This window comes from Theropithecus gelada, chromosome 1 (genome assembly GCF_003255815.1).
Source record: "Theropithecus gelada isolate Dixy chromosome 1, Tgel_1.0, whole genome shotgun sequence".
In the NCBI taxonomy this organism is placed as follows: Eukaryota; Metazoa; Chordata; class Mammalia; order Primates; family Cercopithecidae; genus Theropithecus; species Theropithecus gelada.
The window spans coordinates 13,154,796-13,166,424 of record NC_037668.1 but is presented as its reverse complement, the minus strand read 5'-3'; the positions used below and the strand labels follow the sequence as shown (position 1 = coordinate 13,166,424).

The following is an 11,629-nucleotide window of genomic DNA, read 5'->3' as shown; positions in this document are numbered from 1 at the left end:
GTCAGTGGTATCCTCCTTCCACTAGGCCCGGGTGAAGACTCAACAGCCCCCTCCTTCCCTTCATTCCTCTCCTTCCCCCCTCCCTGCGCCGCCCCCGAGCACAACAACCATTTTCCCCGCCAGGAGCACACCGTGTCCACGCGCCTCAGCGATCTCACTGATTGGTCGGGCTCCTGGTAAACAAGGACCGGGCAGCCAATGGGAGGGATGTGCACGAGGGCAGCACGAGCCTCCGACCCAGCGCTCGCGTGGCTCTTCTGGCCGGGGCTTCTATATAGAGCCGTTTCCGCCTGCTGCTTGAAACTAACCTCTCTTTCTCTGTGAGGGTGTGTTTTCGGAGATCGGATCTCTTCTCTAGCAATCGGGGGAAAGAAGACTTTTTCTCTGAAATCGCTTAGTGTAACCAGCGGCGTAAATTTTTTGGACGCCTTTTCGAAAACCTAGTTAAAATTCATTTGTTTAAATCTTATTTTATTTTTAAGCTCAAACTGCTTAAGAATATCTTCATTCCTTAGGAAGAGTGAAATAATTTGCTGCAAAGGAGTTTCCTCGATTTGGTGCTTTTTTTTTTTTTTAATTCTTCCACGGTCTTTTCTAACTCTCAAACCAACTCCGTTCCATCATGGTGATGTTCAAGAAGATCAAGTCTTTTGAGGTGGTCTTTAACGACCCTGAAAAGGTGTACGGCAGTGGTGAGAAGGTGGCTGGCCGGGTGATAGTGGAGGTGTGTGAAGTTACTCGTGTCAAAGCCGTTAGGATCCTTGCTTGCGGAGTGGCTAAAGTGCTCTGGATGCAGGGATCCCAGCAGTGCAAACAGACTTCGGAGTACCTGCGCTATGAAGACACGCTTCTTCCGGAAGACCAGCCAACAGGTAAGCGGCCCAATTCATTGTTGGAGGGTGAAAGCTGATTAGAGAAGAGAATTGAAAGGAATACACAAAACTATACGAAATGTTTTAAGTTGCTCAGTTTGAGTGGTGTGAATTGCACGTTGTTACTTCCTTTTTTCTAATTTGCAGACATTCTCCCCCCCCACAAAAAAAGGGTGGTTTGTACAATTTTTTATGGTGCTGTGTCCTAAAGGTGATTCTGAGGGGCATTGCCTCGGATAGTTAAAAATCTTATGTGTGCATTAGTTGCTTATTCTTTGCCTACTTCCTGTTTGAGATGTTAGTGAAGAGCTGTCCTGGGTGAATCTTTAAAAGCATTGCAGGGCAACTTGGCAACTTGCTGCCCAACAAAATACATCAGAATTTCTCTTTAAGAACAACATGGGATGATTAAAATACCTCTCTGTGGGACGAAATTAGGGGTACTTCAATACCTTGCATGCCATCCAAACATTCCTTATCACACAGATGCATTTTAAGTGTAACAGGAAGCCTAATGGCTACTCGATTTTCTTTCCCTTCAGGTGAGAATGAGATGGTGATCATGAGACCTGGAAACAAATATGAGTACAAGTTCGGCTTTGAGCTTCCTCAGGGGTAAATATCAGCTAAATGCATCTTTGAATTTTTCTGTCTAAAATATCTTGCCCTCCTTTGATCACTTACTGTTCCTTGGAGAGCATTTAAAAATTTTCATTTTCTTGACACAGGCCTCTGGGAACATCCTTCAAAGGAAAATATGGGTGTGTAGACTACTGGGTGAAGGCTTTTCTTGACCGCCCCAGCCAGCCAACTCAGGAGACAAAGAAAAACTTTGAAGTAGTGGATCTGGTGGATGTCAATACACCTGATTTAATGGTGAGATTCATTTTAAAGATTATATTCTCCTGGGTCACAGGGATGATAAATCAGATGTCTTGGGCATTAGATTGAAGCATCTCAAAACACCTTTTTGTCCCCTTCTACATAGGCACCTGTGTCTGCTAAAAAGGAAAAGAAAGTTTCCTGCATGTTCATTCCTGATGGGCGGGTGTCTGTCTCTGCTCGAATTGACAGAAAAGGATTCTGTGAAGGTAAAATCCTAGTGCTTATGGCAGACAGATATAACAGGAACTGGGTTTAGGGGCAAGGGCATGGGACTGGGGTAGAGGAAATGTCATTAACTATACTGAGTATCAGTAAGTTTTCATTTTTCTCTTTGCTAGGTGATGAGATTTCCATCCATGCTGACTTTGAGAATACATGTTCCCGAATTGTGGTCCCCAAAGCTGCCATTGTGGCCCGCCACACTTATCTTGCCAATGGCCAGACCAAGGTGCTGACTCAGAAGTTGTCATCAGTCAGAGGCAATCATATTATCTCAGGGACATGCGCATCATGGCGTGGAAAGAGCCTTCGGGTTCAGAAGATCAGGCCTTCTATCCTGGGCTGCAACATTCTTCGAGTTGAATATTCTTTACTGGTGAGTAGCTGCAGGGTGGGTACAGCAGAGAAATTGTTCATCTGCTACCATAACTGTCTTGTTTCACCAGAGCGCTCTGGTCTAACAAACTATCATCTTCCTTTTCTAGATCTATGTTAGCGTTCCTGGGTCCAAGAAGGTCATCCTTGACCTGCCCCTGGTAATTGGCAGCAGATCAGGTCTAAGCAGCAGAACATCCAGCATGGCCAGCCGAACCAGCTCTGAGATGAGTTGGGTAGATCTGAATATCCCTGATACCCCAGAAGGTGAGCCAGACCTAATGTCTTTTCTTCATTTCTGGTCTACCTGGGTTTATAAAATTGTGATGGTCCAGCATTTCTTGGGCAGGCTTCTTATGTGGCCATATTTTCTTGTCTAGCTCCTCCCTGCTATATGGATATCATTCCTGAAGATCACCGATTGGAGAGCCCCACCACTCCTCTGCTAGATGACATGGATGGCGCTCAAGACAGCCCTATCTTTATGTATGCCCCTGAGTTCAAGTTCATGCCACCACCTACTTATACTGAGGTGAGAATTGTCATATTTACTGTTAAATTTGTCCTAAGCTTTCTATAAGAAGTTGACTTAGAGGGATTGCTAAACTGGTTTGTTCTTTTAGTTCTTACCTGAACTGAAATAGTCTGTTTCTTCCTTTAGGTGGATCCGTGCATCCTCAACAACAATGTGCAGTGAACATGTGGAAGAAAAGAAGCAGCTTTACCTACTTCTTTCTTTTTGTCTCTCTTCCTGGACTCTCACTTTTTCAGAGACTCAATAGTCTCTGCAATGGAGTGTGGATCCACCTTAGCCTCTGACTTCCCAATGCAGGAGGTGGTCAGCAGGCAATCTCCTGGGCCTTAAAGGATGCGGACTGGACTCATCCTCAGCCAGCGCCAATGTTGTGATACAGGGGTGTTTGTTGGATGGGTTTAAAAACAGCTAGAAAAACTCAGGCCCATCCATTTTCTCAGATCTCCTTGAAAATTGAGGCCTTTTCGGTAGTTTCGGGTCAGGTAAAAATGGCCTCCTGGCATAAGCTTTTCAAGGTTTCTTGGAGGCTTTGTGCAAATTGTGATAACCACTTTGGACCTTGAACTTATGTATCTATCATGTGGAAAAGAGCCAATTTAGCAAACTAGAAACATGAAAAGGGAAATTATGGCCAAAACTTTGGGAAAAGGAGGTTCTTAAAATCAGTATTCCCCTTTGTGCACTTGCAGAAAAAAAAGAAAAACCTTCTAGGGCTGATTTGATGGACATTTGGGGAGAGCTTTCTCTGTGATTATAAAAAAAGAAGCTAGCTGCTCTATGGTCGTCTTTGCTTAGAGTGTACTTTAACCTGGCTTTTAAAGCGGTAGTAACTGTGTCCCACCAAAGGTCTTAAAAGCCATTTTTGGAGCGTATTGCACTGTGTTCTCCTATTGCAAATATTTTCATATGGGAGGATATTTTTCTCTTCATGCAAGTCCTTGGAATTGATTCTAAGGGTGATGTTCTTAGCACTTTAGTTCCTGTCAAATTTTTTGTCCTCCCCCCTCCACCATCTTAAATGTAAGCTGAAACTCGTCTACTATGTCTCTAGGGGTAAGCTCAAAGACAAAAAGAAAAAAAAACTGTTAACTACTTTTGAGATTGCCCCAATGTACAGAATTACATAATTCTAAGACTCAAATCATGTGAAAGGGTTGCTGCTGTCAGCCTTGCCCACTGTGACTTCTCCAAACCCAAGGAGGAACTCTTGATCAAAATGCCCAACACTGATCAGAACCTCCAAATACTGCCATGAGAAACTAGAGGGCAGGTCTTCACAAAAGCCCTTCGAACCCCCTTCCTGCCCTGTGTTAGGAGATAGGGATATTGGCCCCTCTCTCACTGCAGCTGCCAGCACTTGGTCAGTCACTCTCAGCCATAGCACTTTGTTCACTGTCCTGTGTCAGAGCACTGAGCTCCACCCTTTTCTGAGCGTTACTGCAGCCAGAAAGTGTGGACTGAAGGTGGTTTCATGTTTTTGTATTATGTATCTTTTTGTATGGTAAAGACTATATTTTGTACTTCACCAGATATATTTTTACCCCAGATGGGGCTATTCTTGTAAAAAATAAAAATAAAGTTTTTTTAACGGGAAAAAAAAATGTTGTCTGTGAGATGGCTTTGGAGAAGCTTTTGGAAAGAAGATGTGCCTAAAGGAGTCTTCCTCTACTTAACAATCCACACCAGTGAAAACCTTGTGGAGAAAACACTCCCTATGGACCCTAAGGAATGGCGGCAGAGTGGGGGCTGGAGGTGAAGAGGGAAACAGTTTGAGGCATGTTTCATTCAGATCCACTGAAGAACTATATTGGGATTTTCTGGTTGTCTAGTTTTCCAAATTCATAACTAATTATTACTAAATTCCTTCAGTTTTGGAGTTCATGTTCTTGAAATACAGGGAAATGATGTTTATGAGGGAATTTGAAAGAAGAGTAGAGGTTCTTTTTTTTTTTTTTTTTTTTTAAAGACAGTCTCACCTACGCTGGAGTGTGGTAGCATGATCTTAGCTCACTCAGCCTTGACCTGGGCTCAAGTGAACCTCCCATCTCAGACTCCCACATAGCTAGGCTACAGGCACACACCACTACACTCAGCTAATTTTTATATTTTTTGTAGACCTGGGGTTTTCCCATGCTGTCCAGGGTGGCCTCAACCTTCTGGGCTCAAGTGAGCTGCTGGCCCTGGCCTCCCAAAGTGTTGGGAATACAGGCATGAGACACCACACCCGGCTGAAGATCCCTTTTTCATAATTTGGTTTTATCATATAAAGTTTCTTCCCAGTGTAAACTTGATTTATATACTAACAAGGATAACTATTCAGGACTTAAGAGGTTATAGAGCTATGAGTATTCTTTGGAGGCAGCTAACCATTTTTTGTTTTCACAATTCCTATTCAAGCACATAACTCAGTAAATGTTTGCTAACTATTCAACTCCACCCTCATCCCTTAGATGCTTTGGTGGTTCCTATTCCTTGTAGGGTAATAGTAGAGTACTACTACTATTAGTAATTGGCTAAACATGGGATTAAACAATCCCATGTTTAATCAGTGTGATTTTCATTCTTTTTTTTTTTTTTTTTTTTTGACATAGAATTTCCCTGTCTCCTAGGCTGGAGTGCAGTGGCCCAACCCTCTGTCTTCCAGGTTCAGGCGATTCTCCTACCTCAGCCTCTTGAGTAGATGGGATTACAGGCATGAGCCACCATGCCCAGCTAATTTTTGTATTTTTAGTAGAGACTGGGTTTCACCATGTTGGCCAGGCTGGTCTTGAACTCCTGACTTCCCATGATTCACCCGCCTCAGCCTCCCAAAGTGTTCACAGGTGTGAGCCACCACGCCCGGCAGTGATTTTCATTCCTAAAGAACTGACCGGTGAGAAACCGTGGGATGGCTAATTTAAATCTTTGCACAGATCTGGTCTGGGCCCTTATTTGGGGAACGGCTTTCCTGAGGACTTTCACAAACTAATTCCAAATAACAAGCACCTGGAAATTCTACATGAAATCAACGTGGGGTGTTTTAGCCCTAGCTACTCACGAGGCTGAGGCAAGAGGATCATTCAAGCCCAGAAGTTCTAGATTACAGTGAGCTATGATTGCACCACTTGCACTGCAGCCTGGGGGACAGATTTTACCTCGAAAATAAATAAATAAATGATAAGCAAACTAAAATCAATGTGAATTTAACAGAAAGTGAGATTTAAAAGATCCTTTTCTATTTCAATCTTCATTTTTCGTTTATCGTTCATTTTCTATAGCACACTCCTCCCTCTCTTTGTCTCTCTTCCATTACCAAAGTGTCAGTCTCTATTTCTACCTATCGCCAGGGTGACTTTCACCTGAATTCTCCGCCCCTTTCTCACCTGTTCAAGAATTTAGCGGCTCCTCCCCTTCAAATCTGTGACCAGGAAATTAGGTCAAAGTTGATGGAAAAGTTTTTTCTGTAGCTTGTTTTCCAGGGACTAGAGGGGTGAAGCAATGACAAAAACAGGCCAGAAAGCAGGACAAAGGAATGGAGAGACCATGGAGTACATGAGCCTGGTTGGTTGTGTGCACAGTCGGGCTACCAGTACCCAATATGAGAAGACGGATGGCTTCGAAAGGATCGATAACTTTATACCCAAGGCCTCTTAAAGATCTGATCCTGGGGCTGGGCGTGGTGGCTCACGCCTGTAATCCCCGTACTTTGGTGGGTGGATCACGAGGCCAGCAGTTCGAGACCATCCTGGCCAACACGGTGAAACCCCGTCTCTACTAAAAATGCAAAAATTAGCTGGGCGTGGTGGCAGGCACCTGTAATCCCAGCTACTCGGGAGGCTGAGGAAGGAGAATCACTTGAACCCAGGAGGCGGAGGTTGCAGTGAGCCGAGACTGCACCATTGCACTTGAGCCTGGGCAACAAAGCAAGACTCTGTCTCAAAAAAAAAAGAGAGATCTGATCCTGGAAGGACCAAAACATGGGCATTCCCTCCAGATACCCTTAATATCCTTTATCCAGCTGTCCAAATAGAATTTTCTATGATGATGGAAAAGTTCAATACACTAGCCACTAGCCCTGAAATGTGGCTACTGTGACATATAAACTGATTTTTTTCTCATCTTTTTTTTTTGAGATAGGATCTCATTCTGTCCCCCAGGCTGGAGTGCAGTGGCACAATCTCGGCTCACTGCAGCTTTGACCTCCCAAGCTCAGGTCATTCTCTCACCTCAGCCTCCCAAGTAGCTAGAACTACAGGCACACGCCACCATGCCCAGCTAATTTTTTGTATTTTTTGTAGAGACAGGGTTTCACCATGTTGCCCAGGCTGGTCTTGAACTCCTAGGCTCAAGCAATCTGCCTGCTTCAGCCTCCCAAAGTGCTGTGCACGAATTTTTTTTTTTTTTTTTAAACAGGGTCTTGCTCTGTCTCCCAGGCTGGAGTGCAGGGGCATGATCTCTGCTCACTGCAGCCTCCACCTCTCAGGGTCAAGTGATCTCCCACCTCAGCCCCCTAGCAGCTGGGACTACAGGTGCATGCCACCAAGCCCAACTACTTTTCGTATTTTTCATAGAGATGGGGTTTTGCCATGTTGACCAGGCTGGTCTCAAACTCCTGAGCTCAAGCAATCCTCCCGCCTCAGCCTCCCAAAGTGCTAGGATTACAGGTGTGAGCCACCGTGCCCAGCCTGTAACTGAATGTTTTTGTTTAATTCTTTTTTTTTTTTTTGAAAAGGAGTTTCTCTCTTGTTGCCCAGGCTGGAGTGCAATGGCGCAATCTCGGCTCACCGCAACCTCCACCTCCTGGGTTCAAGTGATTCTCCTGCCTCAGCCTCCCAAGTAGCTGGGATTACAGGCATGCATTACCACACCTGGCTAATTTTGTATTTTTAGTAGAGACAGGGTTTCTCCATGTTGGTAAGGCTGGTCTTGAACTCCCCACCTCAGGTGATCTGCCCATCTCAGCCTCCCAAAGTGCTGGGATTACAGGCGTGAGCCACCATGCCTGGCCCAATTTTGTTTAATTCAATTAAACTTCAGCTTTGTGTGACTAGTGACTGCCATACTGAATACCACGTCAAAATCTAAAGGAGTAAGCAGCTAGAGCTGTTCCCCCAGAGGAAACCTATCCTTCTCGTACAGCACAAAAACTCCGCTCTACTTCTTTTTGCCTTCTGTATACAATTTCTCCCTCACCCCAGGACATTTTCTGCGTACAGGCTTGCTTTAGTACACTTCCTTGGATAGTGGCCTAGCTATTTCCCCACTTAAGTGGGTGAAGATTTTGGGTCTTCTTTGCTTATCCTCTTCTCATGTGCCTTTTAATTTTTAAAGAGCTATGACCTACAGGTACAATCATTAGAGGAGATGTGGTTCTGAGTATCATTTATTCAGTAGGTTCAATCTGGTATAGGGAGATCTGAGAGAAATAAAAAAGAAAACTACCTAAAGAGAGAAAAGAGCAAGACAATAAAATTAACAAGAAAAAGGGGCTGGGCGCAATGGCTCATGCCTGTGATCTCAGCACTTTGGGAGGCGGAAGTGGGTGGATCATTTGAGGTCAGAAGTTTGAGACCAGCCTGGCCAACATGGTGAAACCCCGCCTCTACTAAAAATATAAAAATTAGCCGGGCATGGCAGGCACCTGTAGTCCCAGCTACTTGGGAGGCTGAGGCAGGAGAATCGCTTGAGCCCGGGAGGCAGAGCTTGCAGTGAGCCAAGATCGGGTCACTGCACTCCAGCCTGGGAGACAGAGAGAGACTCCTTCTCAAAACAAAACAAAACAAAAAATAGGTACTTCAACAACCACAGTCATTGGCTGCCTTGATTGATACCTCTGAACAGACTGGAAACACAAGGATCTAACTTGGGTTGAGGTACTGGGAGGGAAAAATGTGGAGGCGAGGATCTGGACAAAGCACATGTTCAGCAAAAAACAATCACACAAGAGCTGAAGGGCACGAAGTGGAGTCAAGGAGTAACCTTTGCACAATTCTTTTTTCTCTTTTTGAGAGAGGCTCTCACTATGTTGCCCAGGTTGGAGTGCAGTGGCTGTTCCCAGGCACAATTATAGCAAACTCTGACCTTGAACTCATAGCCTCAAGGGATTCCCCCTACTCAGCCTCCCATGTAGCTGAGAGACAGGCACATGCAACCTTGGCCCAATTCTTTCAAAAGACTACAGATCCCTCTTAGAATTATTTTATTGGGCTACCTCTAGGTGATAAAATGCATAAGGTGAGTAAGGAAAATATTTTACTGACCTTCCAATGATCAGAAGTCCCTGCCCCAGGCATCCTGGCCTCAATAGTTTGGGCATGGGGGATGGGAAGTTTTTTTGTCCTTTCTCTGTTATGACCTCACATCCACCTCTATTTCATAAGCTGAAACACTTCTTTTCAGAGAGCTAAAGATCCAGGGCTGCAGGTCCTAGCTTAATAGGTAAGTCTAGAACCCAGAAAAAGTCCAAAGATTAGTCTTCCTATACTATTAAGAAAAAATAGGCCAGGAACGGTGGCTCACGCCTATAATCCCAGCACTTTGAGAGCCAAGGTGGGCGGATCACCTGACATCAGGAGTTTGAGACCAGCCTGGCCAACATGGTGAAACCCCATCTCTACTAAAAATACAAAAAATTAGCCAAGTGAGGTGGTGTGCGCCTGTAGTCCCAACTACTTGGGAGGCTGAGGCAGGGGAATTACTTGAACCCCGGAGAGGGAGGTTGCAGTGAGCAGAGATCACGCCACTGCACTCCAGCACCTGGGTGACACAGTGAGACTCTGTCTCAAAAAAAAAAAAAAAAAAAAGAAAAGAAAAGAGAAAGGAAGAAAGTATAGTATAGTAGTTAAGCACGTGGACCCTGAAGCCAAACTATCTAAATTAAGACCTTTCTTCTACCATTTAACCAGTTGTGTGACCTTGGGCAACTTGTTTAACCTCTCTATGTCACAGTTAGTTCATTTATAAAATGAGAGATAATAATAATGCCTACCTCAGAAGATTGTGAGAAATTTTAAAATATATATAAAAAGTTAGAACAATGCCACATAAGTGATTGTTACCTAAAATAAAAGAAGAGACATATCCCTCATCACCCCCTTGAATAATTTACTTTTTTTTTTTTTGAGACAGTCTCACTCTATCACCCGGGCTAGTGTGGAGTGGGGCAGTCTCTGCAACCTCCTCCTCCTGGGTTCAAGCAATTCTCTTGCTTCAGTCACCCAAGTAGCTGGGATTACAGGCGTGCACCACCATGTCTGGCTAATTTTTTTTATTTTTAGCTGAAATGAGGTTTCACCATGTTGCCCAGGCTGGTCTCAAACTCCAGATAGCTTGACTCAAGCTATCTGCCTGCCTCGGCCTCCCAAAGTGCTTGGATTACAGGAGTGAGCCACAGTACCCACTTGGCCTCAGGGTTTTCTTTTTCACACTCCCAGTGTGTTTCCCAAGCCTGTGGATTAAACCCTGTAACCTTCTAAAAATTATTTGAACTTTCTTAACTTTTCAGTATACAACTCCAAAGAAAAGCTTCCCATCATTTGGAGTGATAAACTGAGGAACAGAGAGTGCTGGATATACAATGTAATGTCACAGGACTTGCAGACTTTTTCTTTCAAGGTATTGCATTCCATTTGATTTTTTTCCGCGAGGTAGACTAGACTGAGTAGCACAAATGTCAGTGGAGGTGACCCCACGGATGAGGCCCAGTTTAGCCTATTTAGGCTATTCCTGTTCTGTCCTGACCTTTCCCTTTGCTTGACCCTTCCCTACTCTCTGCTGGGCCTGTTATGTAAAGAGAAAAGAATGAACAGACTCTGACTATCAATTGACTGGTCATCTCCAGGCAACAGAGTGATGGGAGAAAGAAGACAGGGAAAACAAAGGGACAGGATTGTGAATTCCATGTTCCCTGAGTCTTGAGATGTTAGGCAAGGTCCATTCTCAGTCTCTGTTGGGCTATGAAGTTGCTGACAATCAAAGTTAATCAAATGGTCAGTAAACAGGTTCTTGGAAATGTCTGGCTAGGTTCCCAGCTTGGATATTTTTAACGTATTGGACAGATGGATACAGCAAGAATTTCAGCTGCTGAGAGGGGAGGAGGTATTCAGGGGCATGAGAACTGTGCTTCCTTTTTTTTTTTTTTTTTTTTTAAGAGACAAGTCGCACTCTGTCACCAGGCTGGAGTGCAACGGCGCGATCTCGGCTCACTGCACCTCCGCCTCCCGGGTTCAAGTGATTCTCCTGTCTCAGCCTCCTGAGTAGCTGGGATTATAGGTGCCCACCCCCATGCCTGGCTAATTTTTGTATTTTTAGTAGATACGGGGTTTCACTATAGATCCGCCTGCCTCGGCCACCCAAAATGCTGGGATCTCAGGCGTGAGCCACCGCGCCTGGCCAACATTTGTGCTTCCCTTATATGGTTCTGTGGCTAAAGATCCCTCCCTCTCCACTTCTCCAGATTCTGGCTTCCTCCTTCATCTAGCCAGACTCAGGGTTAATCCTTTGCCTCCTGCTCTCCCATTTCTGTTTATTCCCTGTCTTTCATGCTTGCTTCACCTTCCAACTCTGAGGAAACTCTAGTTTCTGTTTTACCTCCCGATTCCTGTAGATCAGGAAGAGGGCGGCTGGGCAGGGCCGATAGCTCCTTTGTTACCCCTGGACATAGGTATACCTCTGCCAGTGGTACTCTCGAGGCTTCTTTGCAGTTCTACCTCCTCAAGCTGTCCCGCAGGACAGCTCCAAACTCTCCTGCAACCTCCTGCATCCC

General features: G+C 44.8%; 1 protein-coding gene across 2 annotated transcripts; it reads left to right on the top strand.

The window, feature by feature from the left end:
* Nucleotides 1-248: 248 nt before the first annotated feature.
* Nucleotides 249-4,477, top strand: TXNIP (thioredoxin interacting protein). 2 transcript variants are annotated; one of them, XM_025375669.1, is made up of 8 exons: nucleotides 249-872; nucleotides 1,415-1,487; nucleotides 1,601-1,748; nucleotides 1,861-1,963; nucleotides 2,096-2,352; nucleotides 2,462-2,618; nucleotides 2,732-2,883; nucleotides 3,013-4,477. In XM_025375669.1, exons 1-8 carry the CDS (start codon nucleotides 623-625, stop codon nucleotides 3,046-3,048), a joined length of 1,176 nt encoding a protein of 391 aa, XP_025231454.1. In that variant the 5' UTR covers nucleotides 249-622; the 3' UTR covers nucleotides 3,049-4,477. The 2 variants fall into 2 exon arrangements, with proteins under 2 accessions (XP_025231454.1, XP_025231445.1); XM_025375660.1 differs by having other exon boundaries at nucleotides 255-872; nucleotides 2,732-4,477.
* The last annotated feature ends 7,152 nt before the right edge of the window (nucleotides 4,478-11,629 follow it).